Source organism: Chrysemys picta, chromosome 12 (assembly GCF_011386835.1).
Source record: "Chrysemys picta bellii isolate R12L10 chromosome 12, ASM1138683v2, whole genome shotgun sequence".
Taxonomy (NCBI): Eukaryota; Metazoa; Chordata; order Testudines; family Emydidae; genus Chrysemys; species Chrysemys picta.
This window is the reverse complement of record NC_088802.1, coordinates 24,382,032-24,406,055: the sequence shown is the minus strand read 5'-3', so window position 1 is coordinate 24,406,055 and position 24,024 is coordinate 24,382,032. Positions and strand designations below refer to the sequence as shown.

General features: G+C 48.6%; 2 protein-coding genes across 2 annotated transcripts in view; both read right to left on the bottom strand.

Annotated features, from left to right (window-relative positions):
• The window catches only part of LOC135974464 (maestro heat-like repeat-containing protein family member 1), a 936,803-nt gene that overhangs the window by 141,543 nt on the left and 771,236 nt on the right, over positions 1-24,024 (bottom strand). The window lies entirely within an intron of this gene.
• On the bottom strand, positions 13,737-14,768 carry LOC101934375 (olfactory receptor 10A7-like). Its single transcript, XM_005310271.3, has one exon. The coding sequence runs from the start codon at positions 14,766-14,768 to the stop codon at positions 13,737-13,739; it is 1,032 nt and encodes a 343-aa protein (XP_005310328.3).

The window sequence follows — 24,024 nt, the reverse complement described above, 5'->3', positions numbered from 1 at the left end:
TAACAATGGACACAAAAAACATTGGTGAGAAAATTTTAGCTGTCCCCTAGTGCCCATCATACAGTATAGCTGCCCCATCCCTGCCCCTCAGCCTCTGCTGCCCCTTGTGGCCATTATACAGTATAGCAGAAGTGTCTAAGGAGCCTAAAAGCCTTTTTCTTAAGTGACATAGGAGCCTACGTCTTACTGACGGTTTATGAGATTTGTTTCTAAGTGCATCAGTTCCTTTTGACTATGAGATTTAGGGGCTAGATCCACCAGAGGGCTGTAGTCCACGAAAGCTTATTCTCTAATAAATTTGTTAGTCTCTAAGGTGCCACAAGTACTCCTGTTCTTTTTTCAGAGGGCTTAAGCATTTCAAGTGACAAACACCAAAGTCCAACATTAAAATGGCACTGAGGACCTCCAAAGCCCTGCTCAGCTGCCACCTAACCTCCCACTGAGCCTCAATGGCCGGCACGGAAATCTCCTCGGCATCTGAATTTCCACCATTAAGGTTCCCTACCTGCCTAAGTCTGTGGCAGTTAGCAAGTGCCCTGACACCTTTGTCTAGGTGCAGAGGCTCCTCTCTCATACGTAAGAGGAGAGGAGTCTGTGGGCCTGATGCAATAGACATGCTTGGAGCACACCTAACCCTGCACAACATGGCGAGGGGGAAATGGCAGCCTCCCTTTCAGCCTTTAGCCCCATGGCTAGGGCTCTCAGCCAGGGTGTGGGAGATGCAGGTTGAACTCTCCCTTCTGCCTGCTGAAGAGAAAGTATTAGAACTTGGGTTTCATGCTTTGGAGGTGGGTGCCCTAGCCATTGGGCTATGGGATGTTCAGATAATGGGGCAGGGGGTGCTCACAGTCTCGCCTGCTGAAGCTGTTCCACTGCGTATAAATAACTCCACATGCATTGGGCCAAAGGGAGAGGGGGAATGACTACAGCCCAGTGGTCAGACCCCTGTTCAAACCCTGCTCCATGACATAGGGGGAAAAGAACCCTGCTTTCCCACAGCCAAGGTGATTTCCCCTGCTGGGGGGGGGGGTGTCACAGCTGAGAACCCCATACACCGATGCTCTCCTCCCTCAGGCTGAGATTTAGGCACTTTGTTACCTCATAGGAGCTGGGCTTAGGTCATGTCCCGCTCCTCAGCATTCCCTGTGGGCTCCCTGCTCAGCAAGTTGGCTTTTGTGGATCCCTTTCTTAGGTCCAGATTCTCAAAGGGACTTTGCTCCTACCTTCCACTGAAATCAATGGGAGTTAGGAACCCCAATTCTCCCCATGCAGCCTAAGCACCTAACTTGAGCTGTGGGATCACTGCATGGCAAGGTGCCTAGAGGCTGGGTATTGCCGTGCTTAAGTCCCTTTGTGGATCGAGGGGCAGATTTTTAGAAGTGTTTAGTGTGACCCTAGGACATCTTGATGATAACTGGCAGAGGACACAGAGATCCCATGTGTTCACCAAAAGGGATCATGCACTGTCTAGTGTCGCACTGCTCATCAGAATCATTGTGAGATGTATGCACAGAAAATGTGAGGAATTATGTATATATGCTGGAAATTATGGTCTCTAGGCCTTGTAGTTTCACTCACAGGTAGCACGCCTTGATACAAACTTCTCCAGACATTAGGTGGGAGCCACTTATCACCCTGGTGCACCACTGTGCATGGTCTACATATCTCAGGTATATCACTGGTTTCATGGTGCATGTACCTGAGATACTTTGATACTTTCATCCTATGACCAGCCAATCTAAACTCCTCCATAGATTTTCATGACAACTTCAACCACCACCACCCATCCATGAAACTCTAGAATACTCCCACACCAGCATCATCTTCCTGGACAGCACAATCAGCATCAACAATGGAACCATACAGACAACCATATAAAAGAAACCAATGGATCACCACACTTACTGTCAGATCCAACAATCATCTCAGACACAACAAAAAGTCTATCTACAGCCAGGCACTTAGATACCATAGAATATGCACCAAGGAGAAAGTCTGGTATATACACCTTAACACGCTTCAGAGTGCCTTCACCAAACAAGGACACTCCAAAGAAGTAGATCACATCATGGAACAGGCCATCCAAATACCCTGAGAGAACTGGCTTTAACATGGGTGTGGGGGGACGAGAAAGGGGAGGGGACCCCTCCTGCCACATACCCTGTATGGGTTCCAGTGTGATGTGGTAGGTGACAACCAGGGTATCATTAAACAATTATAACCCATACTCAACCGGTACCCTGTAGCAGGGTGGTTACCCCACTCCTGCCCTGAAGGGCTTAAAAACAGCCCTGGGAGGGGGCTGTGGCTGGAGAAAGCAGCTTTTAGGCTGGGCTGATTGGGGGAAGTGGCTGCAGCTGGGGCCACTCCCCAAACAGACTCAGCTGGCCTTATAAAGGCAGAGAAGCCAGAGACAGACAGAGAGTCTCCCTCTACCTGTAGAGAGAGAAGGGCCTGGCTGTAGGGAGCTAGAGACAGGGTACCTGAGTGGAGCAGGGCTGGGGAAAGGCAGAGGCACTGGGGAGCTTCAGCCTGCAAAGCCCCAAGCTGCGGCCTAGCATTGGGCTAATAGGTACTGGGGGTTGCAGAGGGCACCCCAGGGGTAGGCAAAGGCAGCAGGTCCAAACCCAACCTTGCCAGTGATGAGTAGGCTGATACTGCAGTCCGCCACAGGACGTGGGGGCTAGACAATGACTGGCAGTAGCCATATACTAAGGTGAGGTGGGGGTAGTGAGTGGGGGTTCCCCAGGGAGGGGAGACCCTGAGAGAAAGGGGTTACTGCCAGGGGGCAGCACCCCAGCTAACAGGGCACCGGGGTCCTGGGAGGGACATGGGGCCAGAGGGCCGGCGGATCACAGAGAGGCCTGCAGAGGGCGTTCCGGAGCTGGAATGAGCTAATTCCCAGAAGTCACCAGCAGGAGGCGCCGCAGGGGTGAATCCACTCATCTACATACCCCATCCTGTAAGAAATCATTCCTGAACCCCCTCTTCAGGTCTTCAAACAACCCCCCCACAACCTCATCATAAGACGCAAACTCCCCACAGACCAGGACACACTAACTCAAAGCAACACCAGACCCTGCCAGAACAGATGCAACATCTGTAGTCATATCTCCACTTCTCTGATGAGAATACCCCACCGCCACCACACACCTTTCAAGATCCATGGGTCCTACAAATGCCTATCACATATGGCGTACCTCATCCAGTGGACTAAATGCCCCCCCCAAATAACTCTGTGGGTGAAGCCAGACAGTCAGTCAATCACTACACTATCAAATGAACTCTCAGGGAAAAAAAGTGATAAAACACCATATCCCCCGTGGGTGAACTCTTTTCACAAAGCAGTCACTCCATATCTGACCTATCAGGTCTTGTCCTCAATGGCAACCTTCATAAACCTCAAAAGATGAGTCTGGGGGGTTAAATTCATTACTTTACTATACACTAAAAATCATGGACTGAACAGAGACATTAGATTTGTGGTCTATTACAACAATCTGTAAGCCACTTAACTCGCTCCCCAACCTCAGCTTTTCTCCTCCCCCCTTTATTACTGGAGAAGTATTAATGGGCCACTTCAACTTGCCTGGTCCCTTGAAAGTTGTTCACTACTTATGCTGAACAATCTGTTCCATCTTGTATATAGCTGTTACACTTTGGTTATGTCACACTGCAATTAAACACCTGCAGCTGGCTTGTGTCAGCTGACTCTGTCAGTAAAATTGCAATGTAGACATTTGGGCTCAGATTGGAGCCTGAGCTCTAGGCCACTCTCCCCTCATGGGGTTTAATTGCAGTGTAGACATACCCTCTGAGCACATTTCCCAGACTGAAAGAAGAGCTCTGAGTAAGCTTGAAAGCTTCGTCTCTCTCACCAACAGAAGTTATCCAATTAAACATATCACCTCACCCACCTTGCTGCTCTATATCCTGGGACCCACATGGCTACAAACACGGCATATGTGAAAAATGTTAGCATTTGAAAGCTGTTTCCATCAATCATAAAGAACTTTGCATTTTTTCAAACTTTTGGTGATTGCAGCCAGTGGTTTAAAAACAATAAACTAAATAATGTCATTTCCCCCCGCACCCCATACACACACACAAATTCCTTGTCCATTTTGCCACTCAGTGACTTTCTAAAACTTCCTCAAAGTTTGAAAAATTGCAAAAGTGGCAAAGTAACAGACTTGATTTTTTTCCTTCTCCCTCTCTAACTTCTTCAAAGTTAATTATCAGAGGGGTACCCGTGTTAGTCTGTATCTGTAAAAGCAGCGAAGAGTCCTGTGGCACCTTATAGACTAACAGACGTACTGGAGCATGAGCTTTCGTGGGTGAATACCCACTTCGTCGGATGCATGTAGTGGAAATTTCCAGAGGCAGGTATAAATATGCAAGCAAGAATCAGACTAGAGATACACAACTATTTCAAATTTGGCGACAATATATACCTCCAGACCAGTGGCACCGCTTGGGCACCCGCATGGCCCCACAATATGCCAACATTTTTATCTGACCTGGAAAAACGCTTCCTCAGCTCTCGTCCACTCACACCCCTTCTCTACCTACGTTACATTGGTGACATCGTCATCATCTGGACCCATGGGAAGGAGACTCTGGAAAAATTCCACCACAATTTCAACAGCTTCCACCCCACTATCAACCTCAGCCTGGACCAATCTAGACAGGAGGTCCACTTCCTAGACACCACGGTGCAAATAAGTGATGGTCACGTTAACACCACCCTATACCGAAAACCCACTGACAGCTATACCTACCTTCATGCTCCAGCTTCCATCCCGGACACACCACACGATCCATTGTCTACAGCCAAGCACTGAGGTACAACTGCATCTGCTCCAACCCCTCAGACAGAGACCAACACCTACAAAATCTTCACCAAGCATTCTCAAAACTACGATACCTGCACAAGGAAATAAGGAAACAGATCAATGGATCCAGACATGTACCCAGAAGCTTCCTACTGCAAGACAAGCCCAAGAAAGAAACCAACAGAACTCCACTGGCCACCACATACAGTCCCCAGCTAAAACCACTACAACACATCATCAGGGATCTACAACCCATCCTGGACAGTGGCTCCTTGCTTTCACAGACCTTGGGTGGCAGGCCAGTCCTCGCCCACAGACAACCCGCCAACCTGAAGCATATTCTCACCAGTAACTACACACCGCACCATAGTAACTCTAACTCAGGAACCAATCCATGCAAACCTCGATGCCAACTCTGCCCACATATCTACACCAGTGACACCATCACAGGACCTAACCAGATCAGCCACACCATCACCGGTTCATTCACTTGCTCGTCCACCAATATAATATATGCCATCATATGCCAGCAATGCCTCTCTGCTATGTACATCAGCAAAACTGGACAGTCCCTACGTAAAAGGATAAATGGACACAAATCAAATATTAGGAATGGCAATATACAAAAACCTGTAGGAGAACACTTCAATCTCCCTGGACACACAATAGCAGATTTAAAGATAGCCATCCTGCAGCAAAAAAAACTTCAGGACCAGACTTCAAAGAGAAACTGGTGAGCTTCAGTTCATCTGCAAATTTGACACAATCAGCTCAGGATTAAACAAAGACTGTGAATGGCTAGCCAACTCCTCCCTTGGTGTTCACACCTCAACTGCTAGAAGAGGGCCTCATCCTTCTTGATTGAACTAACCTTGTTATCTCTAGCCTGATTCTTGCTTGCATATTTTTACCTGCCTCTGGAAATTTCCACTACATGCATCTGACGAAGTGGGTATTCACCCACAAAAGCTCATGCTGCAATATGTCTGTTAGTCTATAAGGTGCCTCAGGACTCTTTGCTGCTTCTTCAAAGTTGCAGAAGTTCAGAGTGGGGAAAGGAAAAAGGTCAAAAAGGAAATGTTAAAGAAAAACAAAAACGCTTAGACATGATAGTTGGCACATTTTCAGAATCATGTGAGTTTATACCCCTTCTAAATGAATGACTTCCCTACTGTGGATATTAATGGAGATTTTATTGTTCAGTTTTCAGAATGTCACTAAGCAGATTGAATCAATATCCATTAGCAGAGAAATCCAGAAGTTAGTGATGATCACATAGCAACATAAGAACTGATACAAATGGTACAGCACAAATGAAATCAAACAAATGTTTGCACCTTCAGAGGTGAGGTTTTGGACTGGCAAAGCCACATTCACGGAGCATTGGGTTCTGCTGGGGAAGAGGGGAAACTTTTCAAGGGAATCCAGTCTTCACACCTCCATTTGCCAGACTCCTCCTGGGGAGCTGGCATACCCATTACAAGCCACTAGTAATGGCTTCTTGGAGCAGATTCTGAGGAGCAAGGCTAAATCTGTTTTTAATCAGATGCATCAGGATCTATACACAAATCCGAGTCTGACTTAGCAGCACATTGCTGTCAGTTTTGCTCACTCACTTTCCATGTCATTGATAGAGCTGGGCAAATCGGGGGGGGGGGGGGTTCAGTTCACTGGCAATTTCAAAAAATAATATATATCAATATTGCTTCTGGTCAAACCAAAAATGACAGGGTGAATTGAAAAGTCAAAGAAAAAAAATGTTGAGCTTACAAAAGTCAAAACGTTCTGATGTTGCCGAAATGGAAAACTTTGACTGGAAACATTTCCGTGATGTTGAAATAAGAGGAAACCCTTAATTTTGTCCCAAAGTTTTCTGTTTTGAGTTTCAGGAATTTTGACAAAAGCAAAGCAAAAGATTCACAAACCAGCTGGAGGAGAAGGCTGAAGTCACTCGCTTATAAGATTTAGTCCAGTGGCTAAGGCACTCAACAGGGGTGTGGAGACACAGGTTCCACTCCCGCTGTGGCCACATAAGAAGAGATTTGAATAGGGATCTCTAACGTTGCATGCAAATGCCCTCAACACTGAGCCAAGGGGTGTTCTCAATCTCTCCTCTCGGAGCTGTTCCACTAAATAATTAAGTAATCATTGGGGCATGCACTTGTCTCACCCACACCATAGGTGACAGCCCTAGCCACTGGGCTACAGAGTCACTTTCACAGGCTGTCCCCAGCCCAAATGACCATCCATTGTCAGAGTCTTTCACAATGACAATGAATAGTAATGTGGCCAGAAAAGGAGAGTAAAGGTTTGCCTATACTACAAAGTTAAACTTACCTAACTATATTGCTCGGGGCTGTGAAAAATTTCGTGCCCTGTGTGATATACCTAATCCAGCCTAAACCTCGCCATAGACACTGCTAGGTGGTCAGAAGACTTCTGCAGTTGACTGGGCTACCACCTCTTGGAGAGGTGGATTTACTAAAGTGACAGCAGAACCCCTTTCATAGCTGTAGTAAGGGTCCACACGACAGCAGTGCAGCTACAGTGGAGCATTTCTAGTGTAGACGTAGCCTTAGAAGGATTCCTCAGCCTGGTAATTCAGCATCAATCTCCATTGTATGAACGCCACTGCCCCAGTTCGTGTTCTCAAGCCAGTTTCTGGGCTGGTAGCTGGAAGGCGATTGGGGCATTTGAATATAAATGCTTTTGAATGGATAGTTACAGTTTAACAAATGCTGTATTCTCGCTATATTGTAGAGTTTGTTTTATCTCCCCTGATACAGACCATGGCAGACACAGAACATCAATCACAGAATTCATCCTCCTGGGATTCAGGAATCTCCCTGAGGTGCAGATCCTTCTCTTCCTGCTATTTCTAGCAATCTGCATAGTGACTATGTCTGGGAACAGCTTAATCGTTGCGCTAGTTGTGGCTGATCAGCACCTTCACACACACCCATATACTCCTTCCTGGGGAACTTGTCCTGCAAGGAGACCTGCTACATCTCCACCATCCTGCCCAGGATGCTGGCCAGTTTCCTGACTGAGGACAGAACCATTTCTGTCAGAGGCTGTATGACAATTTAATTTTGTTAGTTTCTGTGGGCTTACAGAATGTTCTCTTTGCTGCAGTGTCTTATGATCGGTATTTACAAATATGCAAACCACTGCATTACGCAGCCCTTATGAATGGCAGTTTATGCCTCCTGCTAGCAACTGGGTCTTGGATAAGTGGGCTTCTGGCTGGTACCACACCAATGTCCTTCGTGTCACAATTATCTTTCTGTGGCCCCAATAAAATCAACATTTCTTCTGTGAATGTACAAAAATAATAAATCTCTGCTGCAGTGACACCTACCATCTAGAGCTTGCAACCACCCCCCTAGCTGCTTTATTCACTCTGTCCCCATTTGCATTAACCCTGGCATCCTGGGTTGGTATCATCTCCACCATCCTGAGAATCCCTTCCACCATCGGGCGGCAAAAGGCATTTTCTCCCTGCTCCTCTCACCTCATTGGGAGACCATAATCACTGTGTGTCTGCTACCAACCCCGCCCCCCCCCCCACACACACACTCTGAGAGACCTGAACAAAGTGTTCTCCGTCTGCTACACAATTCTGACTCCGATGGCCAATCCCTTCATATACAGCCCAAGAAACAAAGAGGTGAAGGAAGCCCTGAGAAAAATTGTCAGTAAGTGTCTAGATCAGTGGTTCTCAACCTTTTTGGGCTCAGGACCCATTTGTGAATATTTATGGCCTGTTGCGACCCAGTAAACAGGCTGCCGGGGGCTGGGGTGGTTTTGGTTGGGTCCTGCCACCCCAGAGGAGTTGGGGTGAGTACTGGGCAGCAAGGCTGGCTCTAGGCACCAGCAAAACAAGCTGGTGCTTGGGGCGGCATATTTTTAGGGGCGGCATGGCCGGCGCCAGAATGCCGCCCCTAAAAATGTGCCCCGGTCGCCGTAGCTCACCTGCGCTGCTGCTGCCACGGCGCGCGAAACAGCTGATTCGCGTGCAGCTACTCGCCCTCCCTCCCAGGCTCTCAAACCTGGGAGGGAGGGGGAGCAGCGGCGCGCGAATCAGCTGTTTTGCGCGCAGCAGTGGCTCAGGGTCTCCCCCTCCCTCCCAGGCTCTCAAACCTGGGAGGGAGGGGGAGACTCCAAGTGGCCGCGGCGTGGCGCCGCTTCTCCCCCTCCCTCCCTCCTAGGCTTGAGAGCCTGGGGGGGGGGGAGGAGACAGGGCTGGGGATTTGGGGAAGGGACGGAGTTGAGGCAGGGCCGGGGGTGGGGTAATTAAATAAGGGGGGGGGGGGGGGGGCGGCCAAAATTGTTTTTGCTTTGGGCGGCAAAAATCCTAGAGCCGGTCCTGCTGGGCAGGACCCACAGTGGTGGCTCCTGCAGCTCCTGTGCTGTGGGGCTGGCTGGGCTTGGCTCTCCACTCAGGGCATTGCAACCCCCAGGGTTGCAGCACTGCTCAGGATGGCCCCGCACCCCCTGACTGGACCAAATTTGCGAGAGTGGAGGTGTGACCTGGCTCATGGGGTTGAGTGCCACTCACTCAGATTTGGCCTACCCGGACTCCCGCCATCATGATGACTGGGCCAAACCTGAGTGGTGCTGGGACCCCAGAGCAGAGTGTGCTTATGCCTAGCACCAGCTAAGCAATTGCTTAGGGCCCTGAGCAGCTCAAAGGAGCCCCCTATTATTTATTAGTATGTGTTGTGTGTGCGGGACACCCAAAATATTCCTGCTTAGGGCCCCAAAGGTTGCAGCGCCTGGAGGAGGGAGGTAAGCCCAGCCAGCCCTTTGGGACAGGAGCTGCTACGCAACCCTTTGAAACATTCTGGCGACCCAATTTTGGGTCCCGACGCACAGATTGAGAAACTTAGAGATTGATTTATTGTGTACTAGATGGCAGCACAGTGTAAGGGATACATATGGGGAGTCTATTGTGGAAAATAGATATAGAACGAGAAATAAGAAGCCATCAGTGAGAGCTGGGAGGATTCTGTAGAGGGTAAAAAAGAGGAAAGGATGAACTATACCTCGCCTTGGAAGAATTACATTTTTATTGGTAAGTGTTGATTTCACCGAACACAAACTGAGGGAAAAAATATTTCCATTGATGATTATTTAAATTTATAGATCGGCAAAGAACGAAAAATGCTGCTTGAGAACTTAGAGTTTGATTTAAGGATATTTACTTGGTATATTTTGACATGTGATGTTAAAAATTTGTGTTTTAACAGTTTAAAGCTTTACCTTTTTGAATCTCAACAACTACTGTAATTAAATTACTATTGAGTGACCCACCCATAGTCTGATCCCCCATAATTTTCTGCAACTGAAAATGTATTTAAGTATTTTTTATTTTTATGGATTAAATCAATATTATCCATTGAAACAAATAAAAATGGACTTCTGTCAAGCCTAGTGATAGGTGACCTTTTCTCTTACATGACTCTCAGCTCTCACCTTGCCCCAGTAACACAGACATGCCCTACTCCTTCGCTACACTGCTTTGCCATCTAAGGTCCATTAGACTTTATAGCAGTATAAATAGTGTAAAAGGTGCAATGTTGCTACCTAGTGCCTGTTACACAATGCAGCCACTTAGAGAAGGGATGTAAATCTGGAGCCCTCTCATGGGGTCATTATTCAACATATCAACATTTTCATTGCTTTCCCAACACCATCAGCCTGTGCCATGCTATTGAGACCTGGGGCCTGAGCTATATAGCACCTGGGACAAGGAGCACCCAGCATCCTTACCCCTCCGAGTATTCCTCCACCCCATGGTCCTCATCTCTCACGTGATTCCCAAGTTCACAATCCGAGAGTTCCCACAAATATCCCACTGCACAGCCCTACACTCAGCCTGTATCCAGTGCAATCTACGAGAGTGGGGAGCAAATGTTCTATGCATCCCTTCTCCCACAGGGTCCAGGTAGACAATTACCCAGATAGAGTCACTCATGGCCCATGGGTAGAGTATGGAGACATTTTTTCAGTGAATGGTACATTTGCACACAAAAAAAGCATTTTTCAGGGCAGTGAAACTATTCAGGAATTCAGGTTGAATTTGGTGAAGAGTTTCGGGGAAAAAAATTGACGATGTCTTGAAACGTTTTAAATTCACATTGAAAAACTTTCATTCAACTTGAATAAAAAATTTTCAGTCTCTCATTTCAGTGAGAGACTCATTTTGGTAGAAACAAAAAAAGTACTAATTTAATCAGTTTTGCTGTGACACTTCCTGTAATACCCAGTGCTCTGAAGCACCTTGCCACTGCCTGCCCTCAGTGTGAAGGACACTTGTTTGTACCTACCGGGGGTCAGCTCCCCAACTCCACCAGCCATGGGCGACACAAACACTCCTTTCTAGGCCTATGCAGGCCCCGTTGTTACTTAACAGTTAGCGTTAGGCACATACCAATGCTCAAGGCCTCAGAGCATCCCCCTGGAGTGACCAGCCCCTGGTTCACTGAACACTTGCCATATTCACAGATCTACTGCTTTCAAAGAACCAGTACACCTGAGCTTACCCATTCCATCTCAGATCTCTGCTCTGCTTAACACACAGCTCTCACATATGTTTATAGTGAAAACAAGTAGAAGTTTATTTAGCAAAGCTTAGAGATTCCAGTAGTAGCAAGTATTGGAAACAAATGCTTACCTATAATAAAATAAAATCATAACATACATTCTAGAGCCCAAACTTAGTTAACAAGATACTCGTGTCTTGTAGAGTATTGCTCCACCAAAATCCTTGCTGCGCCTTATAGACAGTCTAGTGGTGACCCTGCTTTCAGAAGACAAACAAACTGTTAGCTTGTCACCTAGGTGAAGGACCCTCAACACCCCCTGCTGTTTTATTTCTCTCAGATTTTGCAGTCTCTTAACTTGCACCAGGCTCATTCTGTAAATAGGCCTCCATTGTGAGGCCCATAATACACAAATGGCCAGACAGGGAGAAAAGCATCTTGTTATCTCAGAGGTATAAAACTGTAGGGTTAGAAGGGACCACAAGGGTCATCTTGTCTAACCCCCTGCCAAGATGCAAGAGTTGTTTTGTCTAAACCATCCAAGACAATTGGCTAGCCAGCCTCCTTTTGAAAACCTCCAGTAAAGGAGCCTCCACAACCTCCCTAGGCATCTGTTCCATTGTCTTACCATTCTTACAGTTAGGAAGTATTGCCAGAGGTATGTCACCTCCTGGTGACCTGGCTTAACCCCAAGGTATTTTCAGTGTAAATACATAATCCTTGTGAAATGCGTGGCTGGATAATACTTAAGGAGTTATGGCGACCAGTGTGCTAGCAGCTATCAGTACAGACCTCACATGCCACCCTCTGGTGAGCTCTTGTGCAGCTACCCAGCCCAGGGGATCCCTGTGAAATTATGCCCACCCTGTGCCCTTGGCCTGTTGGCAGAGGTTCCAGTCTCATACAGGCCACCAAGCTGAAAACGTAATGATTCCCTCAGCTCTCATCAGGGGAGGTTAAAGACCAGGAGTAAAATGTTCAGAAATGCCCAAGAGCCAGATTTTAAAATGTATTTAGACACCAATGGGACTTTCAGCAGCATCTTGGGGCCTAAACCCATTTTTGGCATGTTCTGCATCTGGATGTTTTTGAAAATCCCACTAGGCACCTCAATATCTTTAAACACATCTGGCCTCAAGCAAACTCATTGACACAGGAACATAAATCCCATTGAGAGGCCATGGGCCTAAGAGCATCCGTCACTTCGGAATTTGGGTTTTCAGAGCTAGTCCGACAAAGGGACTCAGGTGTGTAGAGCCAGCATTTAGGCACCACTGAGAGCCTCAAAACCCCTGCTCAGCTGACACCTAATGTTGTAGGTGGCTAAATCTCTGCCACTAAAGGACTGTAGGAGCCAGTATCTGCCAGTGAACATATGCACAGCCACCTCAGTCTAGGCACTCATCTCACACCTCACCCGCACAGGAGCCTTAAGCTAGGCACAGCCCTGCCTGTCTCACCCACAGGGCTCGATCATGTAGGCATGCTCACAGCACGCCTATCCCCAACCAAAGTGGCTGGAGGGCATGAGGCCTTCATTATAACCCTGAGCCGAGTGGCTAGGGCATTCAGCCAGGATGTGGGGGAGACAGATCCAATTCCCTCCCCTCCATCCCACGCGGTGCAGGCATTTAAATTGGGTTTCCCTCTTCTCGGGTGAGTTCCCCGAGCCCTAGCATGAAGGGCAATTGGGTGTGGGGCTCCCTCAAAGTCTCCTGAGGATATAGTTCCACTGTGTAAAATGAATTAAACATGTGTTGGGCCAGAGAGGACGACTCTGCAGTCCAGTTGCTAGAACACTCGCCTGAGGGGGGGAACCCACAGTAAAATCCCTGCTGCATATTAGACGGGGGGGGGGAAGCGGGGGGGAAGAGACTGAACATGGGTCTCCAACAGCCTGGTGAGTGCCCCCCGTCCCTTCTTAGGGTTTACAGCTGAAAATCCCAAGCAGAGATAGTGTCTAACTCCGTGGGAGAGATGTGGCTTAGGCAACACTCTTCTAACTGGCTTGTCCTCTTGGCTGGGTGAGGCAGCTCCTTGCTCCGCCTGCTGACCTCTGGGGATCCCTTTCTTAGCCGCCTAATTCTCTCCATGCACCGTATAGGGAGCCGGGCTGCCGAAATCATTGCTGAGGCTCCCATTGGCTGGCATGGCACTAAAACTTAGTCTTTGCAATGTCGAAGTCCCTTTGTGGATCAAGCCCCAAGTTATTTTAGTGTATGGAATTCACCAAGATATCATCTACCCACATTCAGCAAGTAAAATACAGTTCAATTTTATTCCAACAGCCCTGGTATGGATTCCTCTTACACTTTCAAATCTTTGCACATCCTCAAAATGTTATAAGCGCATATCACCAACAATGGAGCAAGAAATAAGGGCCACACAGCATCTGAGTAATACACCATTTTGCCTGAAGTGATTGAGGTTTCTGAATTCTCATAAAATCTAAACACTTACTGACAATTTTTTTCAGGGCTTCCTTGACCTCTTGGTTTCTCAGGCTGTATATGAAGGGATTGGCCATAGGAGTCAGAATTGTGTAGCAGACAGAGAACACTTTATTCAGGTCTCTCAGTGTGTTGGTTTTTGGTAGCAGATACACAATGATTAGGGTCCCATAGAAAACTGTCACCACAATGAGGTGAGAGGAGCAGGTAGAAAATGCCTTTTGCTTCCCAGTGGTGGAAGGGATTTTCAGGATGGTGGAGATGATACAAACATAGGATGCCAGGGCTAATGCAAATGGGGGCAGAGTGAATAAAGCCGCCAGGATGGTAACAACAAGTTCCATCTGGTAGGTGTCATTGCAGTAGAGATTTATTATTTGCGTAGATTCACAGACAAAGTTATCAATTTCATTGGGACCACAGAAAGTAAATTGTAACATAAGAAATACTATTATGGGAATAGTCAAAAATCCACGTATCCAAGAACCAGTTGCTAGCTGGAGGCATAAGTTGCCATTCATAAGGGCTGCATAATGCAGTGGTTTGCATATTGCTAAATACCGATCATAAGACATTGCAGCTAAGAGATAACATTCTGTCGCTGCAAAGAAACCAAACAAGTAATATTGTGTGAGGCAGCCGCTGACAGAAATGGTTCTGTCCCCAGTCAGGAGATTGGCCAGCATCCTGGGCAGGATGGTGGAGGTGTAGCAGGTCTCCAAGCAGGACAAGTTCCCCAGGAAGAAATACATCGGGGTGTGAAGGTGCTGATCAGCCACAACCAGCACAACGATGAGGATGTTCCCGGCCATGGTCACAAAGTAGATCACTAGAAACAGCAGGAAGAGAAAAACCTGCAGTTTAGGGATATTCCCAAATCCCAGGAGGATGAATTCTGTGATGGACGTTTGATTTCCCTGCTCCGTGTCTGCCATGGGATGCATCTGGGGGAAGCGATAAACTTTACAGTACAATGAGAATGACATTTGTTAAACTTTAATCTATTGATTCAAACGCATTAATATTCAAATGCTCCCTCTCCTTGAGGTCACAGCCCAAATGCTGGGTTGAGAACCCAGGCTAGGGTGGTGAGATTCATACAATGTAGGCTAATGATGAAGTAGGAGGCTGTAGAGTTATTCTCACCCAGCTTTCCTAGCCCAATGAGTATTCATTGTCATCATGACTGACTATGAATTGCCATTATGAATGGCAACGGACAGTCATTGGGCCAGGGATGGAGTGTGAACGTGACTGTATAGCCTCCCAAGGATGTGGGAGAGCCAAGTTGAAGTCAGACTCCAAGGCCAGAAGGGACAAACAGCTGAATATTGGTTTGTTTTGGACTCATTCCCAGCAGAAACCAGTGCTCCTTGAGGGTGGTTTTTCCTGTCCAACTGGAACGCCAAAGCCTTTTTAGGCAGGCATTTATTTGATTTCATTTGTGCTGTACCATGCAGATCAGTTTTTAGGTGGTTATGTGATCATCAGGGTGATGCTTTGGGGATCAGGCAGACCAGTCGGGGGTTCTGTCCCTGCCTGCCCTGCAACCTTGGGTGCCTTAATACTTTGCCAGCTCTGGCAGAGCCCTGACGCCAGTAGCCAGCCCATAAGAATACAGGTCTCACCCTGGCTTCCATCAGCCTAGTTACTCCTTGCAGGGTGAGCCCCCTCAAATGACTCCCCTCCCCCCATTCTCGACATCTGTGCTTTCCTCAGTTCACACAACAGAGACCTGCTGGGGTAAATATAAACATGAGGTTTATTTAATAGAAAAATTGTGGATTCATCTATGAAATAGCAAGGGAAGTAAACCTATACGAGCCATGCAGAAAATAAACCAGATGCAACATTAACCTTTAAACTTTCAAATTAGATAAAAATCCCTTTTCTAATAAAATACTTTCCCAGCATATTCTCTAACTGTAGGAGGATTCAGCATTTCACAGACAGCACCCACCAATTGACTGTCCCTCAGTTACTGGAGAGATTTCACTTTAAACCCATTCCCTTTTAACAGGATTTGCAGGTTGGTTCCGCCCCCCACCCTTGTCTCAGACTAAGGCGATTCATGGTTATTCAGAGCAGGGGAAATTCCCTCTACTTGATCACCAGGATGTCTCAGCGTTTTCCCCTAACTATAACAGTCCATCATTTGTCTTTTCCTGGGTTGTACAATGCTAGGTGCTTTGAGTTAGTCTCATCTGGTGGTGTGTGTGTGGTGGTGGGGGCAGCCCCTCTCTACCAGACTGGCCACCACAAGGTGGAGCTGAAATTGTAATAACCTGTGCTCATAACCTATATCTATATCCATACTCATAACCACAGTCTGTATACATATCTTAAGTTTAGAACATTACAAGATTTCATCAACAACCTTACTCAACATATTTTTTATGTACAAAACCACAATATGCAATCAGAAAGCTTAAAACAAGCAGTTAAACAAACTATTCTCCCCTTGAGATGTCTGGATCCAGATTGCCACACTCAGGCCTGGTCTACACTAGGCGTTTATGTCGAAGTTATCGCCGTTATATCGAATTAACCCTGCACCCGTCCACACTGCGATGCTATTTAGTTCGACATAGAGGTCTCTTTAATTCGACTTCTGTACTCCTCCCCGACGAGGGGAGTAGCGCTAAATTCGACATGGCCATGTCGAATTAGGCTAGGTGTGGATGGAAATCGACGCTAATAGCTCCGGGAGCTATCCCACAGTGCACCACTCTGTTGACGCTCTGGACAGCAGTACGAGCTCGGATGCTCTGACCAGCCACACAGGAAAAGCCCCGGGAAAATTTGAATTTGAATCTCATTTCCTGTCTGGACATCGTGGCGATCACAGCAGCACTGGCAACGATGCAGAGCTCTCCAGCAGTGATGGCCGTGCAGTCTGTGAATAGAAAGAGGGCCCCAGCATGGACTGATCGGGAAGTCTTGGATCTCATCGCTGTGTGGGGCGATGAGTCTATGCTTTCCGAGCTGCGATCCAAAAGACGGAATGCAAAGATCTACGAGAAGATCTCTAAAGACATGTCAGAGAGAGGATACAGCTGGGATGCAACGCAGTGCCGCGTGAAAATCAAGGAGCTGAGACAAGGCTACCAGAAGACCAAAGAGGCAAACGGAGGCTCCGGATCCCATCCCCAGACATCCCGTTTCTACGAGGCACTGCATTCCATCCTCGGTGCGGCCGCCACCACTACCCCACCACTGACCGTGGACTCTGAGGATGGGATAGTGTCCACGGCTGGTTCCTCGGACATGTTAGGGGACGGGGAAGATGAGGAAGGAGATGAGGAGGGCGAGGCAGTCGGCAGCGCTCACAACGCTGATTTCCCCGACAGCCAGGATCTCTTCATCACCCTTACAGAGATCCCCTACCAAGCGTCCCCAGCCGTTACCCCGGACACAGAATCTGGGGAAGGATCATCCAGTAAGTGTTGTAAACATCTAAACATTTATTTTTAACAGAACAGGAATATTAACAATTAAAAGAATGGGTTGTTCATGATTACTTTGCCCTAGGCGCTTAACGGTTCATTCATGGGCAGTGCAAGTTTTGAAAAAAAATCTAGCAATGTCCGGTTTTCCGTGATTGTCCTGCCCAAGCCGCTCTACTGTTTATTCCCTGCTACTGCAGCTACAGTAAAATGCGGTCCATATGTCCGGGGATAGAGCAGTAATCCTCCTGGGACATCTCGATGAAGCTCTCCTGGAGGTAATTGGAAAGCCGTTGCATGAGGTTCCTGGGGAGAGTGGCCTTATTGGGTCCTCCAAAGTATGACACGTTGCCGCGCCACGAGACTATCAAGTACTCGGGAATCATTGCTCTGCACAGCAGGGCGGCATACGGCCCTGGTCTTTGGAGGCTTTCCCGGAGCATTCTCTCTCTCTCGCTCTCAGAGAGCCTCATCAGGGTGATGTCGCCCATGGTGACCTGCTTTGAATTAGGTAGGGGAATGTTAGTGTTGGGACTGCTTGACCGTTCCTTTACAGAACTGTAACCGCTGGTTTGCAGCCACGCGGTGGAGGCGGGAGAGGGGCAGCCGAAAGGGATCGTTCCCGGGGACAGCCGCGAGGGGGTGGGACAGGGGCAGAGTTCCCGCTTGCCGGATTGCTGGCAGCAGGGACTGACATTGCTTTAAATGTGAAATGAGGCCAGTGGTAATATAAAAGTTTTAAACTGTCACAAGTCTACGGCTTACCATGTCTGCCTGCAACAGAAATTCCGTTGTGCTGCCCCGCTTTTCAAATGTGCTGTGCAAGACCCCAGGCACTGAATGCGAAGGCTGAGAATTCGACCTTGTGCTGAGTGCGCATGTGATAGGTGCGGTGCATGGTCTTGTTCACAGAGAAAGACTATGTTCTTTGTTCACAACTACATTTATCTTTCTGAGGAATTCACTCCCTTTTTCCCATTTCCACAGCCCCATCTGCGACTGTCTCACAACCTAGCTTGGCATCACACTCCCAGAGGTTAGCGCGGATTAGGCATAGGAAGAAGAGGACACGGGAGGACATGTTCTCGGAGCTTATGGCCTGTTCCCAAGCCCAGGCAGCACAGCAGACCCAGTGGCGGGAGAACTTGACCCAAATGCACCAAGCAAACATGGATCGGGAGGAGAGGTGGCGGCAGGAAGACCAGCAGGCGACTCAAACGCTGCTTGGACTACTGAGGGAGCAAACAGACACGCTCCGGCGCCTTGTGGATGTTCTGCAGGAATGGAGGCAGGAGGACAGAGCCCCGCTGCAGTCCATCTCTAACCGCCCTCCCCCGCCACCAAGTCCCATACCCACCTCACCCAAAGTGCAAAGAAGGAGAGGCGGCAGAGTCCGTGCTAACTCTCACTCCACCCCTGCAGAGAGTTCGAGTAGCAGAAGGCTCTCATTCCCCAAAATTTGAAAAGTTCTTTCCTTCCCGCCTGACACAAGCCCCCGTCCAAGTTTCACCTCCCAATGCCATGTGTAGTTGATAATAAAAAATACATTTCTGTTAACTACTGTTTCAATCATGTTCTTTTGGAGGAGGAGGGGAAAGGGGGTTGGTAATTGGACAGGACAGTCACCTTTGGCAGGGTACATAGGCGGGGGCAGGCACAGCAGCAGGGCACATAGACAGTGCAGTGATGCAGTGACTAGTTAACCTGGTTAGTCTGGGAGGTGGTTTTCATGTTATGTGGTGGGGGGTGGGTTGCTCTGTGACTTTGTGGCGGGGGAGGGCAGTTACAGATCTTAAGTGGCGGTCCTTATGCAGGATCACAGAGCCACGCAGCAGGGGATCTGTAACCGTCCTCCCCCTGCCACAAAGTCACATAGCCCCCCCCATACACACAGTCCCGATCAGGAGGGGTGACAGGCTCCGTTGAAACAACCATCCCACCGCAGCGGAGCCTGTCAATCTTGAGTTTAGAAGCTTCATTTGCGTCACTACACTGCACCCGCTCCGCACCACAGTCTGCGTCCCAGTTTTAAAAAATTCCCGCGAAAACAGTAGTAAAGAAAACGGTGTGCATTAACAAAGTAGAACTATTTTTATTTCGACACTTGTTTTGGAAGGGGGGTGAAGGGGGTATGTAACTGGATAGGATAGTCAACATTAACTGGGTAAAGAAACGGGGGCAGGTTCAGCTTCTCTGTACACAAACTTTAAAGTCACAGGTTACCCTGCTCACTCAGGAACTTTGCTGTCAAAGCCTCCCGGATGCACAGCGCTTCCCGCTGGTCTCTTCTAATCGCCCGGCTGTCTGGCTGTGTGTAATCAGCAGCCAGGCTATTTTCCTCAACCTCCCACCCCGCCATAAAGGTCTCCCCCTTGCTCTCACAGAGATTGTGGAGCACACAGCAAGCTGATATAACAATGGGGATATTGGTTTCGCTGAGATCACAGCGAGTCAGTAAGCTTCTCCATCTCCCCTTGAGACGGCCAAAAGCACACTCCACCACCATTCTGCACTTGCTCAGCCGGTAGTTGAAGAGTTCTTTTTCAGTGTCCAGGGCGCCAGTATAGGGCTTCATGAGCCAGGGCATTAGCGGGTAGGCTGGGTCCCCGACGATCAATATAGGCATCTCCACATCCCCAACAGTTATTTTGTGGTCCGGGAAGTAAATACCTTGTTGCAGCTGTCTAAACAGACCAGAGTTCCTGAAAACACGAGCGTCATGAACCTTGCCCGGCCATCGCACGTAGATGTTGGTAAAACATCCCCTGTGGTCCACCAGTGCTTGCAGCACCATGGAAAAGTAGCCCTTTCGGTTAATGTACTGGCTGGCCTGGTGGTCCGGTGCCAGGATAGGGATGTGAGTTCCATCTATGGCCCCACCGCAGTTTGGGAATCCCATCGCTGCGAAGCCATCTATGATCGCCTCCACGTTTCCCAGGGTCACTACATTTGGCAGCAGTACATCAACGATTGCCTTCGCTACTTGCATCACAACAACCCCCACGGTAGATTTGCCCACCCCAAACTGGTTCGCGACTGACCGGTAGCTGTCTGGCGTTGCAAGCTTCCAGAGAGCTATGGCCACTCGCTTCTGGACACTCAGTGCAGCTCGCAACCGGGTGTCATTGCGCTTCAGGGCAGGGGACAGCAACTCACAAAGTTCCAGGAAAGTTCCCTTCCGCATGCGAAAGTTTCGCAGCCACTGGGATTCATCCCAGACCTGCAGCACTATGCAGTCCCACCACTCAGTGCTTGTTTCCCGTGCCCAGAATCGCCGTTCCACGGCATCAACATGACCCATTGCCACCGTGATGTCCTCGGCGCTGGGTCCCGTTCTTTCTGAGAGGTCTGTGCTACTCTCAGACTTCAGGCCCTCACCGCGGTGCCATAGCCTCCTCGCCTGACTTTTCTGCATCTGCCTCAGGGAAACCTGTATGATAAGCTGCGAGGCGTTGAGAGCGGCCACAACTGCAGCGATGGTCGCAGCGTGCTCCATGCTCACAGTGCTGTGGCGTCCACGCTGTCAATGACTGGAAAAGTGCGCGAACTGATTTCCCGCCGGCGCTTTCAGGGAGGGAGGGCGGGAGTGATGGACGGATGACGACAGTTACCCAAAAGCACCCTTGACACATTTTGTTACCCAGAAGGCATTGCCGGCTACACCCAGAATTCCAATGGGCAGAGGGGACTGCGGGAACTGTGGGATAGCTGACCACAGTGCACCGCTTCGAATGTCGACGCTTTCACCGTTAGTGTGGACTCACAAAGTCGAATTACTGTCCTTAGTGTGGACACACACGTTCGACTTTGCAATATCGATTCCAAAAATTCGATGCAAGTAAAATCGAACTACTCTCGTAGTGTAGACAAGGCCTCAGGGATTAACTTTTGAATTTCTCTGCCAATAGATATTGTTGATTCAAACTGCTTAGTGAGATTCTGAAACTGCATGATAAAAATATCCATTAAAATCTCCACTAGCAAAGTTATACATTTACAAGGAATAGACACTCACAGGATTCAGAAAACATGCCAACTATCATATCTAAAGTTTGTTCACAATTCCTTGTTCTTCCCCCCCGCCCCCGAACTGCTATAATTTTGAAAAAGTTACAGAGAGATAAAAGGAAAAAATGAAAGCCTGTTACTTTGCCACACTGTAATTTTTCAAAGTTTGAGGAAGTTTTGGAAAGTTAACAAGTGCCAAAAAGAAAAAGGAATAAAAAGGAAAAGAGAAGGGGGAAGTGACACTATTTATTTTATTGCACAGAGCAGTTTAAAAACAAAATCACCAAAAGTTTTAAAAAATGCAAACTTCTTCCTGATTAATGGAAATAACTTTCAAATGTCAACATTTTTAATGAAACTGGTTTTCCATTTTCCAATCAATTCTAGTGACCATTAAGGAAAGAGAGAGAGAACAACCTGATTGCCTGGGTAGCATCTTACCAATCTGTTGCTGAAGCAAAAGGGACTCCTCTCTGCAGCCCTTCAGTCTCTCTATCAGCTAACATACCTGTCTGATCTGCAGCCCTTTTATCTCTGCAGCTGTTGGGAGACCACTGATCAACCCCAGCTGAGCAGGCAGGCAGGCTCCCTATTAACCCTTTAGTGGTATCCCCTGACAGACAGATTCGGTCTCAGTGCCTCGCAGCAGCAGCATGAGGGATAACGCTCACATGAGACCACAGGGTATTCAGCCTCCAATAGATGATCTTGGATCTCTCAGGGTTGGTGACCAAGAGTCAGGTTCTTCTCTCTCACTTCTCTCCAGAAACTGTGTTCTCTCGATAAAGAGATCCAGGTGGCCCTGAAGAGACAAGCAGGTGCTGAGATCTCCCTTGGAGCATGTTCTCCACTCTCTATTGACAGAGTGCACTCGCCTCCTCAGATTTGTATCATCTGAGGGAGAAGGTTGTGTCTCCCCGGATGCTACTTCTGAGGGGCATTTCCCTCCACTGAGTCTGTGGAGCTGCAGCTGGGTTTGTGACACAGATGGCACAAACACCAGTCCTGGTGAAATCAGCCTGCTTGGCCCAAATTTCTCTCCTCTCGGGGAGAGTCTTCTAGCCCAAACGGTAATCACAGCCTGGGCCTCCCAGTGCATTCACTCCCAGTGCAGGCCAGTCATCCAGTCCAGTTACTGGTGCTACACCAGCGATTTACTGGGACAAGACCAGGTGCATGGAGCAAGGATCTTCCACCATAAGCTAGCTTCAGCTGGGGATGCTACAGGCTTGTCTACACAGGGAATAATGCCAGTACAAATACACCACTATAGCAATACTGGCAAAACTCCCCATGTGGAAACACTTATTCTGGACTCAGGGCACAATTTTCTGGTTCAGTTTATATTGCTTTGAAAATGACGCCAGCTACACTGGGAAAAAGCCAGCTCTGGAGCGGCTCCAGGCACCAAGTGCGTGCCTGGAGCGGCAAGCCGTGGGGGGCGGCCTGACAGTCGCTGTGAGGGTGGCAGTCAGGCAGCCTTTGGTGGCGTGCCTGCGGGAGGTCCATTGGTCCTGCGGCTTCGGCGGCAATTCGGTGGTGGGTACGCTGAAGGCGAGGGACCGTTGGACCTCCCACAGGCATGCCGCCGAAACCGCATTACCAGCGGACCTCCTGCAGGCGCACCGCCAAAGGCTGCCTGACTGCCATGCTTGGGGCGGCAAAATACATAGAGCCACCCGTGGCCAGCTTCATCTAGAATAAGGGTGTCCAGATGGGGCGTTACACTGGTGTAACTGTCACTGTATAAGTATGTGGTAACATTCCCCATGTAGACAAGCCCTACAGTTTATTTACCTGCTGACGCGGCAGGTTCGGCCGATCGCAGACCACACTGGCCGCGGTTCGCCGTCCCAGGCCAATGGGGGTGGCGGGAAGCCGCGGCCAGCACATCCCTTGGCCCGCGCCGCTTCCCGATGCCCCCATTGGCCCGGGACAGCGAACCGCAGCGAGTGGGGGCCGCAATCGGCAGAACCTGCTGCGTTAGCAGGTAAATAAACTGGCCCGGCCCGCTAGGGTGCTTACCCTGGCGAGCCGCGTGCCGAACGTTGGCGACCTCTGCCCTACAGCATCAACTTGAGTTGCAAAAGGGCTGTGTTTGGGTCAGGCTCAGCTAAACCTGATCACTTTCCCCACCTCCCCCATCACTGCTGAGTGAGAACTGAGCAGGCAGCTCCAGGATCTCCTTAGTCATTGTGAGACGGCACTTCCCTGAGTGTCTCTCTTCATCTCCATCACTGCAACATTCCCTCACTCTTATTTCTGCTCCACTTTCACCGAGTGGCCAGTTCAGTAATAGCCTATTTAGAGGCATGAGTCCAGTGTCAGACACTAGCTGTGTCGTGTGGGTAATCTCACTTCCTCTGGGTGTGTTCAGGCTCCCGTTCAAGAGACACCCCTGCTTCTCCCAGAGGTACTTATCTGCCCCCCTTAGCCGTAGTAGCTGGGTACCCACAGGCTATAATGTATTGATCCTCACAACACACCTGTGAGGTACGGAATGCCTGTTTTCTCCATTGTACAGCTGGGGAACAGAGGCACAGAAATTTCCATGGTCAAACAGGGAATCTCCGGTGGAACAGGGACTGGAACACAGGTATCCCAAGTAGAACTGAGCAAACAGCTGTTTTTTTTATTCGGTGGCAGTTCCAAAAAATCGGAAAAGGCAATTGCTGTAGGTTGAACCAAATCTGGAATTTCCAACAAACCAAAATGCAACAGAAAATCCACTTTGGAT